Source organism: Brassica napus, chromosome C4 (genome assembly GCF_020379485.1).
Source record: "Brassica napus cultivar Da-Ae chromosome C4, Da-Ae, whole genome shotgun sequence".
Lineage (NCBI taxonomy): Eukaryota > Viridiplantae > Streptophyta > Magnoliopsida > Brassicales > Brassicaceae > Brassica > Brassica napus.
This window is the reverse complement of record NC_063447.1, coordinates 54,440,375-54,459,397: the sequence shown is the minus strand read 5'-3', so window position 1 is coordinate 54,459,397 and position 19,023 is coordinate 54,440,375. Positions and strand designations below refer to the sequence as shown.

At 30.8% G+C, this 19,023-nt stretch overlaps 2 protein-coding genes across 2 annotated transcripts; both read left to right on the top strand.

Annotated features, from left to right (window-relative positions):
- The first annotated feature begins 4,486 nt into the window (after nucleotides 1–4,486).
- Nucleotides 4,487–5,482, top strand: LOC125585253 (peptidyl-prolyl cis-trans isomerase CYP19-1-like). Its single transcript, XM_048753987.1, has one exon. It carries the CDS (start codon nucleotides 4,574–4,576, stop codon nucleotides 5,318–5,320), a length of 747 nt encoding a protein of 248 aa, XP_048609944.1. The 5' UTR covers nucleotides 4,487–4,573; the 3' UTR covers nucleotides 5,321–5,482.
- An 8,018-nt stretch (nucleotides 5,483–13,500) lies between these two features.
- On the top strand, nucleotides 13,501–18,382 carry LOC106426295 (peptidyl-prolyl cis-trans isomerase CYP19-1-like). The gene is made up of 3 exons (XM_048753988.1): nucleotides 13,501–14,885; nucleotides 15,264–15,634; nucleotides 15,748–18,382. Exon 1 carries the CDS (start codon nucleotides 14,171–14,173, stop codon nucleotides 14,825–14,827), a length of 657 nt encoding a protein of 218 aa, XP_048609945.1. The 5' UTR covers nucleotides 13,501–14,170; the 3' UTR covers nucleotides 14,828–14,885; nucleotides 15,264–15,634; nucleotides 15,748–18,382.
- The last annotated feature ends 641 nt before the right edge of the window (nucleotides 18,383–19,023 follow it).

The following is a 19,023-nucleotide window of genomic DNA, read 5'->3' as shown; positions in this document are numbered from 1 at the left end:
ATATGGAAAAACAATCTTAAAACTATAACAAAATGATTTTTTGAAATATTCTTTATCATTAAAATATCACAATCCCGTTGTTGTAACGCACGGTCCAAATCTAGTTAGTTAATAAAACATGGATTAAAAATGTAAAAAATTGATCTTTTTGAAACAGTTTTCTTTCTATAGAATATGTAACTTGCTAATCACACTTTACAATTAATTTTCCAATACAGTTTAATGAATAAAAACATAATAATATTTTCTAATTGGTTTTATACTTATATATACAAAAAAACCAATGATGTAAACAACATCCATAACTATGTAATTACCACTAAATATCCACTTTCATTTTTAATCAACATAGAATACACTATTATCAAGATCACAAATTATTCACACATATACAAATATAACAAATTGCTAAACAATAATAAATATTTGACATTACAAACCAAAAAACACCCGGGCGGATGCACGGGTTAAAGTCTAGTTTCTACTTAAATTAGATATATATTAATATATACCTTATCCTATCAAATTATTAAGCACAATAGTAAAATTGATTTTAGTCCTAATAGACCACCATTTTCTGATAACTACATAACTGAATTTGGCATATACTATTTAATACACCTGAAAAGATTAGTTACTTAAATTTTAGTATTTAACATTCTAGTATATCATGAAAAACCCGTAAATATTAGTTACTTATATTTTAGTATTCATATGAATTGAATTAATTAGTTTCAAAAATAATTGATTATTTAATTAATTCCTTAATTTTAGGAAATATGTATATTTAATAAGAATAAGTTAGATTTAATTGTAAATAATAGGAAATGTAGTTAAATGGAATGGTTCAACCTAGACTATTTGTAAGTAGATAAAAATTGTTTATATTTTAATTGTATTGATAATTCATAAAATTGTAGCTTCTTATACAATCTATAATTAAATTTATTTAATATAAATCTAGTTTTTGTTAAGATATCAAATATTCGTATTTCTTCTTCGAAAAAAATATTTCTTTTCATGTAGGGTAACATGGTCAATTCGCTTCGTCATCCCTAATAATTTTCTCTAAATTTTACGATGTCTACTGTAATTTCTATAGCGGTAATAAAGATATTTTCACGTAATTCATCGAAATTACATCTTTTTATGTTTTAACTCATAATATATCATCTAATATATCGTTTTATACTCTCAAAACTCAAAAAGAAACAATTGTCGTAACCAATAGTGTGACTGCATATGACAAGATCGCTTTGGCCAACCGTCGAATAGAGTCTCGCCGGGATTTAATCGGCCACAAAGAACACGTTTTGGAACATGGTTGAAACACTAATGTGTATAATAATCAATACTATTAAAAAGGAAGAAGTTTTAATAAATCTACTTTAAAAATTGTTTGAACCTTTTCATTTATTTCATTATTTTTTGGTATTACCTTAAATTTAGACTAACAATATGTTACCATATATTTCTCTAACAATAATTTATTCAATTTTTTTATTTATTCACTACTATTACTATATTTACCATTTTGATTTTTAATCGTAAAATCATTGAAACTAATGTTTTATATTATCACTTTTATCATATAATATATGATTTAAAGCAAGAGAAGTTACACAACATATATGTGTACATTCTAACTTCCTCTTTCTTTTATAATAAAGTAATCATATAATATATAAACTTTCCCACTAAAATCTCATATCATATAGTAAACTTTCAACCGTCTAAGGTTTGATAGATATTTTCATATCTAAAAATGAGTTTTCTGAATATTCATGTTACCTTCACAAAAATGTAGAAATTCATTGATTCTCTTAAAGTTAACCCGACTTCACGATATCAGTATTGATTATTCACGATTTTGAAAATTATTGGTTTAGATATTATATTTTTTTATACTTTTCACTTAAAAACGAATCAATATTATTAAAGGAGAAATAGCCTTAAAAAATCTAATATAAAAAAGTTGTTGGAGTTATGTATAACTATTTTTTTTTGGTGATACCATTAGTCATTCTAACCATACAAAATTTTAAATATTTTTAACATATCCTAATATTATTCCTTATGATACATTTACTCAGAAAAATCTTTCATCAACCATGTTTTTGTACAATAACGTTAAAAAATTTATATCAAAAGGTTGTTGGACTTGATATGGACGTAATGGATCTACATATGTTCGGGTATTTAGGATCTTAAAAAAATCAAAATATCTAAAAAACTTGAAAAATATTCGAAACTCCAAACAAATACTCCAAAAAATTCAAATACCTAAAAATTCAAAATCTTATTCAAAGTCTGAGATGATGAAATGAAAAATACGCAATTTTTTAATTTGAAAATTTACCTGAAATCAAAAACTATAATCGTAAACCAAAAACTTAAAAAAAATGTCCATATTACAGGAAATATATTTGAAATATCCAAATATACCTAATAAACACAACATATTTATGATCAGATCTAGGGTAGGATCCGGACTCAAACAAAGACATGCGGGTCCAAAAAAAACTCAATAGGTTATCTTCTCTGGACCTAACTACACTTATATTTTCGGGTCGGTTCGGTTTGTTTTTTTTATCCGGATATAATTATCATGCCTAAAAATAAACTTACGTAAAATTGTACATATAAAATTTCAAATAAACTAATTCGTAGATTATATAACTGTTAAAAATTATATTTTTGATATAATAAAACTTTGTATTATAATATAATCTAAAAAATCTGCGCTTTACAAGCGCGGATCAAAATCTAGTGTATAGTTGAAATGTTGAAAAATGATGTATCCAATATGTGACAGCGATTGTACAATAAACGTTTTTTATATTGAAACGCAAGTGTTACTTAAGAAAGAAAAAAACAAAAACAAAAACGTGAGTGTTGTTGATAGAGCCAACAAAAATGTGAGTGTTTTTAATTAGCTTCATCCGAAAGGAAGGGAAAAGAAAAGTTATTTTACCCATGACAATATCCCTAGTCCAGTGGTACTGAAGCGTCACTCCACTTTACCTGAGTTCAACCCGAGTGGAGCTCGTTTTTGTTCCATTTTAAGATTTTTTTTTTCCTTTTAATGTAGAGTAACATGGTAATTCGCTTCGTCATCCCTAATAATTTTCTCCAGATCTTACGATCTCTACTGCACTTCCATAGCGGTAATAAAGATATTTTCACGTAATTCATCGAAATTACATCTTTTTTTATGTTTTAACTCATAATATATATCATCTAATATCTCGTTTTATACTCTCAAAACTTAAAAAGAAACAATTCTCGTAACCGATAGTGTGACTGCATATGATAAAATCGCCTTGGCCAACCGTCGAATAAGTTTCGCTGGGATTTAATCGGCCGCCAAGAACCCGTTTTGAAACATGGTTGAAACACTGATGTGTATGATAATGTATAGTTTAAATGTTGAAAAATGCAGTATCCAATATGTGACAGCGATTGTACAATAAACGTTTTTTTATAGTGAAAGGCAAGTGTTACTTGGCAAAAAAAAAAAATGTGAGTGTTGTTGATAGAAGCCAACAAAAATGTGAGTGTTTTTAATTAGCTTGATCCGAAAGAAAGGGAAAAGAAAAGAAATTTTAAAATAAATTGCAGTTAGATTTAAAGGTTATGGATAATATATCTTCTCTATTAAAAGAGAAGTGTACCATTTTTATCTACTATTTAGAAGTCTACTAGGACCATTTCATTAATCACATAATATGATATAATAATTAATAGGAATATTAATAATAAATTAATTTTAACTATAGATTTGAATTTTATTTTCAGTTATAACAAAATCTGTTGAGAAAAATCTAACAAAATCCTACTAAATTTTTAAATAATTTTTATTTAATATTTGTTTAATTAATCTCGTAATTAAATAATATAATGCTTTCATTTAAATAAATTATCATCTACCACTAAAATGGGTTCAAATTTGTTAATCATGTCAGATTTGTTTTATACAAATGAAGTTATTAACATATGTTAAAAATTTATTTCTACAGCTATATAATTTCAAAAATCATATGTTGAAGAATATTTTTTATTTGATGATTTCAAATTATGAAAACTCGAAAACGTAATAAAAAAAGGTAAAATGTATAAAACAAACCCCTATATTAATAAAGTAATAAGAAACTTAAACAATAAAATTAAAAAGTTATAAAATACTAAACACTAAAATATAAATTGTATATTTAAATTTATATAATAATATTAAAATTAAATATTTATAAAATGAAAATATACCCGCACTATGTGCTGGATAAACTCTAGTTTTAATAATTAAAAAAACATAAAAGTTTTTTAAAAAAGGAGTGACATGGTTCTGTAAATATTTTCAAAATAGAAGCAGTCATATTATATTTAACGCTAGTGGGATTAGATTTAACCACAGTTAACCTAAAAATACAGTTTAAAAAATCTACAAATACGGCCGACGATCTTCCTTCACTTTACTATTTATTTTCATTGGAACTACTATATGTTGTCTCTCTCTCTCGATAACTCCTCCCAGCCCCAGGAAACCTATAAAATTTCTTAGATCCAAACTCAGAGAATGGCCGGTGGATTTACCATCAACATAAACATTCCGGCTGGTGAAGGATTTACCATTAGCATTAACCCAAACTCTGCGCCAGCGGGATCCGGGGTAGGGGCTGCCTCCGGCCGAATTCAACCTCCGGCTGGTGAAGGACTTAACATTAGCATTAACCCAAACTCTGCACCAGCTGGTAATCTATGTACGAATCCGTCCTCTCAAAAGCCCCTAGAATGCTCTCCAGGAAAGGCTAACCCAAAGGTTTTCTTTGATATGGCGGTGCGCGGCAAAGCTGTTGGTCGGATCGTGATGGAGCTCTTTGCCGACACGACCCCACGGACGGCAGAGAATTTCCGCGCCCTCTGTACAGGCGAGAAAGGCATGGGGAAGAAGGGTAAGCCACTTCATTACAAAGGATCAATCATCCACCATATGTGCCCCGATTATATCATTGGCGGAGGAGATTTCACTTACGAAAGGAAAGGATACGGAGGCGAATCAATCTACGCCGGAGGTTTTTTCGAGGATGAGAACTTCATCAAAAAGCACACCGGTCCGGGTATCCTCTCCATGAACAACAATGGTCCTGACACCAACCAATCTCAGTTTTTGATCTCCTTGACCGAGAACTGGGAACTCGACGATCTACACGTCGTCTTCGGCCAAGTTGTTGAAGGATTGGATGTGGTCAGGATCATATCACACGAACCTCTTAAGGACAAGTTTTCCAAGCCCGTCGTGATCGACTGCGGTCAGATTAAATAGATCGGACAGAGATATTTTCCAACTACAATGGTTGCTTGCTTGCTTTGTGTCCTTTTGATGTTTGGTGCGTTTTTAATTTTGTTACTCTTGTTTTTTTTATCTTTTTCTTGAATTTAGATTGGCTACCATTGAATAATGATAACAACCATCATCAGTTTATCATGTTGTTTGCTATTGCAGAAACATATTAAAAAAATTCTGTTTTATCATGTTTTCCATAAAGATATTCTTATTAGAATTTGGAAACATTACTCGTTGATTTCTAAGAGATTCTTGTTCTCATGTTCCGTTTGCCTGCCTAAACTAAAGTAACTAGAGCCGACACTAAGACAAAGTATATGTTTGGCTGCCATATGCTGATGATAGATATTATAGTCCGTAATAGGTCTAGGAAAAAAACAGAATCCAAGACCCAAACCCAAATGAATCTGAAATACTCTAAACCGGAACTAAACCAAAACCCTAAATATCTGAATGTTTATTATATTTCTATATCCAAAATAATCAAAGCTAAACCGAACAGAAAATCAAATGAATATCCAAATTCATAAAAAAAAATTATGTTAATTTTATATACACATATATCTATATATATATATATCTGTACACTTCAAAACTCTATTAAAAGTATCCAAAAGTTTTTGAATTTTTTTTATTAAAAAGCATTTGAACCACCCGAAATTGTCCGAAAATATCTGAATGTTTATATGCATAAAATCTAAAATAAGTTATCTAACATTTTTAATTGAATCATTTTAATTAATCAATAAATTAATTTCCCAAATAGTTGATAATTTACTTCTCTTAATCCAAGCGTCGTCTCCACTTCTCTAACGATTTTTTCATTCAATGCATCTCTCATTACTTCTTTTGATCTTTTGTATATTTTAGACAATGTGTATATTTAATAATAATTAAGTTAGATTTAATTGTAAATAATAGGAATTGTAGTTAAATGTAATGGTTCAAACTAGACTGTTTGTAAGTAGATAAAAATTGTTAATGTTTTAATTGTATTGATAATTCATAAAATTATAGCTTCTTCTACAATTTATAATTAAATTTATTTAACAGAAATCTAGTTTTATTAAGATATCAAATATTTGTATTTCTTCGGATAAAAAATATTTATATTTTTTACTATAATTTCCTGTAAAGCTTTTTCTCTTATTCTTCTTACTGACTTTTTTAAAAAAAACATTGTGAGGTTTGTCGACTGGAATCCACAAACATTTCTACAAATGAAAAATTTAGGGATTAATCAGAAATTAGTTATTATTTTTTAAAAAAAATTATAATAGTTTAGGTTATTTAACGTTTGAAGAGAATATTTCCAAAAGTTTCTGATGGTCCAGTGGTACTGAAGCGTCACTCCACTTTACCTGAGTTCAACCCGAGCGGAGCTCTTTTTTGTTCTATCTTAAGATTTTTTTTCCTTTTAATGTAGGGTAAAATGGTCAATTCGCTTCGTCATCCCTAATAATTTTCTCTAGATCTTACAATATCTACTGCACTTCCATAGCGGTAATAAAGATATTTTCACGTAATTTATCAAAATTACATTTTTTATGTTTTAACTCAAAATATATCATCAAATATCTCGTTTTATACTCTCAAAACTTAAAAAGAAACAATTCTCGTAACCGATAGTGTGACTGCATATGATAAAATCGCCTTGGCCAACCGTCGAATAGAGTTTTGCCGGGATTTAATCGGCCGCCAAGAACCCGTTTTGGAACATGGTTGAAACTCTGATGTGTATAATAATGTATATTTTAAATGTTGAAAAATGCATTATCCAATATGTGACAGCGATTGTACAATAAACGTTTTTTATATTGAAACGCAAATGTTACTTAGGAAAAAAAAAACGTGAGTGTTGTTGATAGAGCCAACAAAAATGTGAGTGTTTTTAATTAGCTTGATCCGAAAGGAAAGGAAAAGAAATGAAAATTCAAAATAAATTGCAGTTAGATTTAAAGGTTATCGATAATATATTTTAATAATTAAAAAAAAGTATAAAAGTATTAAAAAAAAGGAGTGACATGGTTCAGTAAATATTTTCAAAATAGAAGCAGTCATATTAGATTTAACGCTAGTGAGCTCGTTTTTGTTCCAATTTAAGATTTTTTTTCCTTTTAATGTAGGGTAACATGGTCAATTCGCTTTGTCATCCCTAATAATTTTCTCCAGATCTTACGATCTCTACTGCACTTCCATAGCGGTAATAAAGATATTTTCACGTAATTCATCGAAATTACATCTTTTTATGTTTTAACTCATAATATATATCATTTAATATCTCGTTTTATACTCTCAAAACATAAAAAAAAAACAATTGTCGTAACCGATAGTGTGACTGCATATGATAAAATCGCCTTGGCCAACCGTCGAATAGAGTCTCGCCGGGATTTAATCGGCCGCCAAGAACACGTTTTGGAACATGGTTGAAACACTGATGTGTATAATAATGTATATTTTAAATGTTGAAAAATGCAGTATCCAATATATGACAGCGATTGTACAATAAACGTTTTTTATATTGAAACGCAAGTGTTACTTAGCAAAAAAAAAAAAACGTGAGTGTTGTTGATAGAGCCAACAAAAATGTGAGTAATTTTAATTAGCTTGATCCAAAAGGAAGGGAAAAGAAATGAAAATTTAAAATAAATTGCAGTTAGATTTAAAGGTTATCGATAATATATTTTAATAATTAAAAAAGCATAAAAGTTTTAAAAAAAATGAGTGACAAGGTTCAGTAAATATTTTCAAAATAGAAGCAGTCATATTAGATTTAACGCTAGTGAGCTCGTTTTTGTTCCATTTTAAGATTTTTTTTCCCTTTTAATGTAGGGTAACATGGTCAATTCGCTTCGTCATACCTAATAATTTTCTCCAGATCTTACAATCTCTACTGCACTTCCATAGCGGTAATAAAGATATTTTCACGTAATTCATCGAAATTATATCTTTTTATGTTTTAACTCATAATATATATCATCTAATATCTCGTTTTATACTCTCAAAACATAAAAAGAAACAAGTGTCGTAACCGATAGTGTGACTGCATATGATAAAATCGCCTTGGCCAACCGTCGAATAGAGTCTCGCCGGGATTTAATCGGCCGCCAAGAACACGTTTTGGAACATGGTTGAAACACTGATGTGTATATAATGTATATTTTAAATGTTGAAAAATGCATTGTCCAGTATGTGACAGCGATTGTACAATAAACGTTTTTTATATTGAAACGCAAGTGTTACTTAGCAAAAAAAAAAACGTGAGTGTTGTTGATAGAGCCAACAAAAATGTGAGTAATTTTAATTAGCTTGATCCGAAAAGAAGGGAAAAGAAATGAAAATTTAAAATAAATTGTAGTTAGATTTAAAGGTTATCGATAATATATTTTAATAATTAAAAAAAGCATAAAAGTTTTTAAAAAAGGAGTGAAATGGTTCAGTAAATATTTTCAAAATAGAAGTAGTCATATTAGATTTAACGCTACTGAGCTCGGTTTTGTTCCATTTTAAGATATTTTTTTTTCCTTTTAATGTAGGGTAACATGGTCAATTCGCTTCGTCATACCTAATAATTTTCTCCAGATCTTACGATCACTACTGCACTTCCATAGCGGTAATAAAGATATTTTCACGTAATTCATCGAAATTACATCTTTTTTTATGTTTTAACTCATAATATATATCATCTATTATCTCGTTTTATACTCTCAAAACATAAAAAGAAACAATTGTCGTAACCGATAGTGTGACTGCATATGATAAAATCGCCTTGGCCAACCGTCGAATAGAGTCTCGCCGGGATTTAATCGGCCGCGAAGAACAGGTTTTGGAACATGGTTGAAACACTGATGTGTATAATAATGTATAGTTTAAATGTTGAAAAATGCAGTATCCAATATGTGACAGCGATTGTACAATAAACGTTTTTTATATTGAAACGCAAGTGTTACTTAGCAAAAAAAAAAATGTGAGTGTTGTTGATAGAGCCAACAAAAATGTGAGTGTTTTTAATTAGCTTGATCCGAAAGAAAGGGAAAAGAAAAGAAATTTTAAAATAAATTGTAGTTAGATTTAAAGGTTATGGATAATATATTTTAAAAATTAAAAAGGCATAAAAGTTTTTTAAAAAAGGAATGACATGGTTCTGTAAATATTTTCAAAATAGAAAGGCACAAGCAGGGAACATATGTGTAGCTATGTTCGACTCGACATGTAGCGGTATCTGCAGATCCGATGATCCCATTGTGGAGGTTCACATGCAGTGTGTTGACCTGGAAATCATTATTTGGAGGCTACATTTCGAGACATTTTCTCAACATATAAATAGACCATAGACAGAGTTTGATATTTATAATACTCAGTGATCATGGAGTCTGCAAAAAACAGTCATTTTGCATATTTTTTATGGAACCAAGAGATACGTCATTTGTTTGATGATTGTATTATGATAGCTACTAACATAAGAGATGACTAGAGAAAGAGAAATGAGTATGAAACTCTTATATGTGTAGCTTTTGTAAACACATTTGGGTTTATTAACAGTTGTGACAAACAGTTATGTTTATAGTAAAGGAATCCCGCCGCAGCGTCAATAACAAATGCGCCTGTTTTTTATTGTTTGGGATTGAAATAGCTTATGGGTTTTATAAATCAATATAATTGATTTGACTAAAGCTATTTTGGATGACAAAAAGAAGGATTGCAAGTTTAATAACTTCTACTTTAGACTTTAATTTCAACTAAATTATAATCAGTCTTTTATCCATATCATCTTAGTTATAATCGTAAGGATTTATTAGAATAAATAAACAGTTTCAACAATATTTAATATTTGATTTAATAAACAAAAGAACATGTAGGATTTAAAGAGATTGGAGACAATAGTTAATGAATATGAAAAGAATACGAAGCAGATGAAGAAAAATGATTCGAGCAAATTAGTGGCAACACAGAGCTATGCGAGATAAAAATATCAATCAATAAAGAATGAAAGAAGAATGAGCAGGGTTAAGTTATTACACAAGCCAAAACTAAGACAAATCAAACGACAGAACGTGAAAACAAATGTAAACAAGACAAGAGGAGATGGTGAAGATAAAATGCATTGAAAAACTGAATGCTAGATTAGTAAGTAAGAGACAAAAATAGATTAAAATGCAAAAACTCTGCGCCTTGGCGCGGGTAACGATCCATAGTCTTTATAAAGAAAAACAATTTTCATCACTTCTAACAACTAACAAATTCAATTCTACAAATATAATTATAATTTAAGTATTTAAAAATCATATTATGTTTAAAAATAGCTTTATGAATGTCATCATCCTCCCCGTGTATACCATAACATTATAATCTTTTATTTTACATAATTAAAAATATATATATTGATTTGAAAAAATAATCAAATGTTTTTCATTTTTTAATAATTTAATATATATGTGAATAAATTAAAAAACAATTACTCATTTTCATTTAACAATTGATCATATATTTAAAATAAATTATTAAAATAATATAGTAAATAATTTACTTTCCAATCTTTTAAGTTTAAAAACTTCTTATTTAAAAGAATAAATCTGATTGAATAAATATTATATAATCCAAAATTATAATAAAAATACTTTAGCATGTTATACATAAATAATATATTTTAAATGAAATCAGAATATATAATAAAAATTATTAATTAATATATAATGAGTTAATTATATATAGTAAAGTGTAAGAATTATACTATACTAATTGCCAAGTGCCATTTATTTTTAAAATTCTAATCATGACTTACTTAGATTATGTGATTTATTTTATTTTCAAACATCATCTATATATATTTTAAAAGTCGCACAAACATCTATAATATTTTAAATAGTAATGATCATTTTTGAATTTTTATGTAGTCTAAACTTCTCAATACTTATTAGTTATTACTTATAACTTCCCTAAACTCATCGACCAATTTTTAAAATTAATTTTAACTATTACAATAGTTAAATTAAAAAAACATTTAAAAACAAAATAATAATTTCAATAAAACTTTCATTAATTAATAAATTTACACTTTTAAATTAAATAGTCAAATAAATAGATAAAATGTTTTAATAAAAAATTTAATAAAAAACGTTAAAATTAATTTTAATTTCAGTTAAAAATAAATTAAGCATCTTAAGTAATTTATATTATTTTTTAACCCGCCTGCCCTAGTTCTTACAAAAGGTGGGTTGTATTAAAGCAAAAACATTAAACATCTACTTACAAAAATTTATAATTAGACCATTACATTTATTTGAATCTCAGTAATTTCTACTTAAATTAACTATATATTAAATATATGCCTTATCCTATCAAATTATTAAGCACAATAGTAAAATCGATTTTAGTCCTAATAGAGCCACCATTTTCTGATAACTAAATAACTGAATTTGGCATATACTATTTAATACACCTGTAAAGATTAGTTACTTAAATTTTAGTATTTAACATTCTAGTATATCATGCAAAACCCGTAAAGATTAGATACTTATATTTAGTGTTCATATAAATTGAATTAATTAGTTTCAAAAATAAATAATTGTTGATAAAAAAAAGTTTCAAAAATAATTGATTATATAATTAATTCCTCAATTTTAGGCAATACGTATATTTAATAATAATTAAGTTAGATTTAATTTAAATAATAGGAAATGTAGTTAAATGTAATGGTTTAACCTAGGCTATTCGTTAGTAGATAAAAAAATTTTTGTTTTAATTGTATTGATAATTCATAAAATTGTAGATTCTTATACAATCTATAATAAAAGTTATTTAATATAAATCTAGTTTTATTAAGGTATCAAATATTCATATTCTTCGGAAAAAAATATTTAAATTTTTTATTATAATATCCTGTAAAGCTTTTTCTCTTATTCTTCTTAATAATTTTTTTAAAACAAAATTGAGGTTTGTCGATTGGAATCAACAAACATTTTTACAAATGGAAAATTTGGGGATTAATCAGAGATTAGGTTGAATATCTAATAGTTTAGGTTATTTAATGTTTGAAGAAAATATTTCTAATAATTTCTGATGGTCCAGTGTAGGAATGTTAATAATGGGTAAAAATCCATAGGGTACCCTAAGCCCTATTAAAATCTAAAACCCAAAACCCGTATGTTTAGTTTCCAAATTTCGCGGGTTTATTTTGGGTGGTTCTTGGTTTATAAATTATCCGATCGGGTTTTACCTTCTTGGTTTCGGGAACCCTATGGCATTTTTTTTAAAAAAATGTATTGTTAGTTTAAACGATGACGTTTTACTTAATGTCTTATCTTTTGTTCGGAGAAGTGGATTCGCCGAGAATCTTGGATTGAATATTCTGTTTACCACGTTTCTTGGAATTGAACCATATCTTTTCGCTCTATTTTTATTTTTCTTAATTTTTGTTTGATTTTTTTTTTGATTAATCTTAGTAAGTGCGTGGATGTTTGTTTACATGGCTTAGTTCAAATAACTCATATCAACAACAAACAAAAAGATTGTTGACAAACCCATTTTTTTTATATAAAGCTAACATGTTAAGTTTGATTGAATAAGCAGAAAAACTTTAGAAAAAAGATTATTGACAAAAAAATTCAAGTACCCGCGGGTAAACCTAAAATTCTACCGGTTTTTCGTGGGTTACCCTAATGATACCGAATTTTTTTCGGGTTTTCTAGTTTAAGGTATTTTTGGGCGGGTTTGATTCGGGTTCGGGCCGGATAGAGTTATTTTACCCATGACAACATCCCTAGTCCAGTGGTACTGAAGCGTCACTCCACTTTACATGAGTTCAACCCGAGTGGAGCTCGTTTTTGTTACCTGAAACCTGAAAGTAAAACTGAAAACTCAAACCCAAAACAAACAAAAAAAGAATATCTATAATACCAAAAATATATTCGAAATACTCAAATATACTAATATACTCAAAACATTTCATGTACTTTGGGTATCCGAGTCTTGAGTAGGATCCGTACTAAAGCAAGATATGTTGGTCCGAAAAATACCCAATATATACATTATCTTGGACCTGGATCCGATCAGTTTTTTTTTTATTTGAATAAATGCCTAGGCTTGAGAGAGAGAGTTATATAAAAATGTATATACAAAATCTCAAATAAATTAATTCATAAGTCATATAATTTTAAACATATTCTCTTCTCGATATAATACCATTTTGTAACATAGTAATGTACAACAATCCCAAAATACTAATTCATATCAAACTTTATCTATAATCCAAAGCCCGTGCTTTCTAAGGCTGGTCAAAAACTAGTTTATTTTATAGATGATGTATGAGCTATTATCATATTTTAAAAAAATTTACCAAAAAGAAATATTAATATTAAATGTAATATATGAATTATTACGATATTCTAACAAGTTTGCCAAAAATATAAATCAACATTAAATGAAATTATCCATGTCATATTTTTCCGGAAGCCATGTCATCAATTTCAGTAGCCATGTCATATTTGTTTTGTGAAATTTATTGTAGAAATGATGGCAAAATCACTTCGCAGATATAGTATAGAGAATCGATAATATATTTTAATAATTAAAAAAAGCATAAAAGTTTAAAAAAAAGGAGTGACATGGTCCAGTAAATATTTTCAAAATAGAAGCAGTCATATTAGATTTAACGCTAGTGAGATTCGATTTAACCACAGTTAACCTAAAATACAGTTAAAAAAATCTATATATAACGGCCGACGATCTTCCTTCACTTTACTATTTATTTTCATTGGAACTATATGTTCTCTCTCTCTCGATAACTCCTCCCAGGAAACCTATAAAATTCCTTAGATCCAAACTCAGAGAATGGCCGGTGGATTTACCATCAACATAAACATTCCGGCTGGTGAAGGACTTAACATTAGCATTAACCCAAACTCTGCTGCAGCTGGTAATCTATGTACGAATCCGTCCTCTCAAAAGTCCCTAGAATGCTCTCCAGGAAAGGCTAACCCAAAGGTTTTCTTTGATATGGCGGTGCGCGGCAAAGCTGTTGGTCGGATCGTGATGGAGCTCTTTGCCGACACGACCCCACGGACGGCAGAGAATTTCCGCGCCCTCTGTACAGGCGAGAAAGGCATGGGGAAGAAGGGTAAGCCACTCCATTACAAAGGATCAATCATCCACCATATGTGCCCCGATTATATGATTGGCGGAGGAGATTTCACTGACGAAAGGAAAGGATGCGGAGGCGAATCAATCTACGCCGGAGGTTTTTTCGAGGATGAGAACTTCATCAAAAAGCACACCGGTCCGGGTATCCTCTCCATGAACAACGGTGGTCCTGACACCAACCAATCTCAGTTTTTGATCTCCTTGACCGAGAACTGGGAACTCGACGATGTACACGTCGTCTTCGGCCAAGTTGTTGAAGGATTGGATGTGGTCAGGATCATATCACACGAACCTCGTAGGGACAAGCTTTCCAGGCCCGTCGTGATCGACTGCGGTCAGATTTCATAGATCGGACAGAGATATTTTCAACTACAATGGTTGCTTGCTTGTGTCTTTTTGATGTTTGGTGTGTTTTTAATTTTGTTACTCTTGTTTTTATCTTTTTCTTGAATTTAGATTGGCTACCATTGAATAATGATAACAACCATCATCAGTTTATCATGTTGTTTGCTATTGCAGAAACATATTAAAAAAATTCTGTTTTATCATGTTTTCCTTAAAGATATTCTTATTAGAATTTGGAAACATTAGTCGTTGATTTCTAAGAGATTCTTGTTCTCATGTTCCGTTTGCCTAAACTAAAGTAACTAGAGCCGACACTAAGACAAATATCCTAAACATATTTAAATCCCCAAAAATATTCTTGATTTTACTCGAAATCTGATTCAATAAAACAAAAAATCATAAGAATGGCTAACACACTTTTATTTTCAACGATTTTAAGGCTGTTGGTCGAGTACCGAGTATTTGTTGCCGTTAGAGACTGGACCGCACTTGAGATCGGTTTTGTTTGAGTAAAGATGGGAACAGGAGATTGAACAGAAGAAAGCGGAATTGAGAACGTCGGAGACGGTGCCGAGAGGGTTGTAGAGTGGAGGATGGGGAGAGTCATGGTGGATCAGCTGGAGTGTTAGGTTTGGCAAGTAAGCTCGAGACATATTGTGCCAGGGCACTTGGAAGATTCGTCCATTGCTAACAAGAGTCTACCGAGAAGAGAGTCTGTGAGAAGGCTTGGCTTTGTGAGGACTTTGTTGATTGATAATTACGATAGTTACACATTCAATATACATCAGGCACTCAGTACTATCAATGGAGGTACCTTATTATCCTTCTCTTTGTCACTCTCTATACATAGATCCTGTGTGTTTTTCAACTTATGTTTGTATCCGGCCTGTGTGTTTTTCAACTTATGTTTGTATCCGGTGTAGTGCCTCCGGTGGTTATTTGGAACTGTGAGTGGACGTCTTACTGTTACTTCTATGAAGACACTGCTTCTGATACTATTGTCATATTGCCTGGACCTGGTTCTCCCATGTGTCCAGCTGATATAATCACCAGCCTAGTTTTAATTGAGTTTTTGCTTTATGTCCCTTTGTTGACCCACATGTGTTTGTCTCATCTTGAACATGGCTCTGGCCCTGTAGGAATATGTTTTCGCCTTTTGCTTGAATTTCTTGATATTCCAATTCTAGGCATTTGTCTTGGCCATCAGGTACTTATTTCTTCTTACTTGATAATATCTCTTAGCTTCTTTGGCGTAGTTCTTGCACAGTCATGAAATGAGTAGTTTATCTCTCTTTCCGTTATTTCTGTGAACCAACCAAGACAACAACATGCTTTGACAGGCACTGGGTTATGTCCATAGAGGTTATGTGGTGCATGCCCTGGAACCAGTCCATGGATGGTTAAGGCAGTGAGGTTTTGATAATACATGAATTTTTTGATGCTCTTTATGTACCTTTTCTAGAAATGAATTTTTGTCAGCCGAAACAATTCAATATTTTATTTTAATATTTGGTCAGTCTGCTCCATTTTTTTCTCTGTGCCTTCTAGATATGCTACTCACCATGATGGAACATATTGTTTTTTGGTATTCCATCCGGGAGAAACTCTAATATCAAGGCAGGTCATCTACTACTTCTCACACAAACTGAAACACAAAGTTATTCAGAGGTTTAGTGGAGGTGTGGGGATGTTTAATGGCTGATAACCGAATTTAGAAGCAATGCATTGCTCTCAGATCACTAAGCACCTAAGGTGATTTTCCTTCCACATCTGCCACATGCATTCATGTTCTGAAAATGAAGAAGTCAGAGACGTTGAACATGATATAAACCCAAAAAGAAGGAATATTTGTTAATATATGTATATATATATAACTGTTGGTAATATATTTTTCAAAAAATAAAAAAATGTATGTAATATATGTGTGGGTACTGGGTATCGAGAACATGGTTTTGATGGCGCGAGAAGAAATCAAAAACTCAGATCAGATTTGGTTTCTTGACTCCGGGTGCAACAACCACATGACAGGAGAAAGACAATGGTTCAGTGATCTAGATGAGAGTTACAAGTATTCACTGAAGTTGGGAGACAACTTAAAGATGGCAGTAGTGGGGAAAGGAAATGTTAGGTTGGAGATTGAAGGCGTTTCACACATAATCACGAGTGTGTACTACATCCCGGAGCTCAAGAACAATCTTATCAGTGTGGGTTAGCTAGTGGAAAAGGGGATCGCAGTGCTCATTCAAGATCAAGAGTGTGGGCTATGCCATAGAGAGAACGGTCTGATCTTGAATTCTGCCATGACAATCAATAGGATGTTTGTTATCAATGCAAGGATGATGGCTCAAGAACCTCTCTGCTTCAAGGCATCGTCAGAAGACACAACTCACCTGTGGCATTGTCGGTATGGGCACTTGAGTTGCAGTGGATTGAAAACACTGAAGCCTGGAAACATGGTCAGAGGGTTACCACAGTTGACAGCACCTACCAAGCTGTGCAAGGATTGCATAACAGGGAAGCAGCAGAGAGAGATCATTCCAAAAAGGAGCAATTATAGACCTTCACAAATCCTCCAGCTTGTTCACTCGGACCTTTGTGGGCCAATAACTCCAGAATCCAGTAGTGAAATGAGGTACATCATCACTTTCATAGATGACTTCTCAAGAAAGTGTTGGGTTGATTTTCTTTCAGAAAAATCTCAAGCTCTCGATGCATTTAAGAAGTTTAAGGCGCTGGTGGAGAGAGAGACATGCTCTGATCAAGTGCTTGAGATCAGACAGAGGGGGAGAATACAACTCAAGTGAGTTCAAGGAGTTGTGTGATGGCTATGGAATTCAAAGACAGCTCACTTCAGCTTACACACCCCAACAAAATGGGATAGCAAAGAGGAAGAACAGAAGCATACTGAACATGGTTAGGAGCGTGCTGAGTGGAAAGAAAGTTCCAAAGATCTTCTGGCCAGAAGAAACTATGTGGTGTGTTCATGTTCTGGATCGAAGTCCCGCTGCAGCAGTGGAAGGAATGACGCTAGAAGAAGCATGGAGTAGGACTAGACCTCTTGTGTCTAACTTCAAACTGTTCGGGAGGTTAGCGCACACACACATACCTAAAGAGAAGCGAAAGAATCTAGATGACAAGAGCATCAAATGTGTGGTTTTGGATTGAATAAAGAATCTAAAGCGTACCAGCTATACGATCCAATGAGAGGCAAAATCATCATTAGTAGAGATGTGGTGTTTGAGGAAGATGAAGAATGGGAATGGAAAAATGAATCTGGAGGTGAGTCAAATAAACTTACATGGAATGAGGAAGCTGATACTGAAGAAGCAAAAGAAACTGAGACAGAACAAGAAAACAAAGGTGGTGACAATGAAGGAAGCAGTTCGAACATGGCTGATCCAACCAGTGGAGAGGGAAGACGCAGAAAGCCTCCTACATACAAATATGGTTAGATCAGACATGGACATACAAAGATACTATCCAGTGAATAGGTTTGTTTGACCAGAACTTGGTATAGTAGATAGATAGTTGACTTGAACAAAAAAAAAAAAAAAAAGATAGATAGTTGACAAAAAAGTGAGAAATGAAATTTTGACTAAAAAATTAGGATCAAAGTTAAAAATGAAACTGCCAAAATTTGGTCGAACTTTCTAAAACTTTAGCCCCTATTTCCAAAACATGCAAATATTCTTAGTTATTATACTATTAAAAGAGAAATATTTTAAAAAATATACTTAAACAAGGTTGTTATACCATTTTATTTGACTAACAATATGTTGATCTTACCTTATATTTTTTTAACTATACAACATTATTATTAATCTATACTATAAAAATAAGTCCTCCTAAAATTTTGTCTTTGATTTGCTTTGCCATTTTTATTTTTATGCCTAACAACATTTATTATCTTAAACTGTATTATTATAAATTTATCATGTGATAAATCTTCCAACAATATTTTCAAATCTCCAAACATATCTACAATTTTAACATGATTAATTAATTTTTGATAGACTTTCAAAAACACTTTTCCACATATTTATTCTTGCCTGTGGAATGGTCAACGCTGCAAACTTATCTCAACTGTGAACTAATTATAGTGAAGGTATTTAAACTGTACCACTTGAATAGTAATTATCAATGATTCAAAGGAAATGTGCAAACACAATGTGTCTCTAACGTAGCACGTAGGTTAGAGT

Bases quoted from the DNA above. Each gene is read 5' to 3' on its own strand.
- LOC125585253 (XM_048753987.1), top strand. From the start codon at position 4,574: ATGGCCGGTGGATTTACCATCAACATAAACATTCCGGCTGGTGAAGGA.
- LOC106426295 (XM_048753988.1), top strand. From the start codon at position 14,171: ATGGCCGGTGGATTTACCATCAACATAAACATTCCGGCTGGTGAAGGA.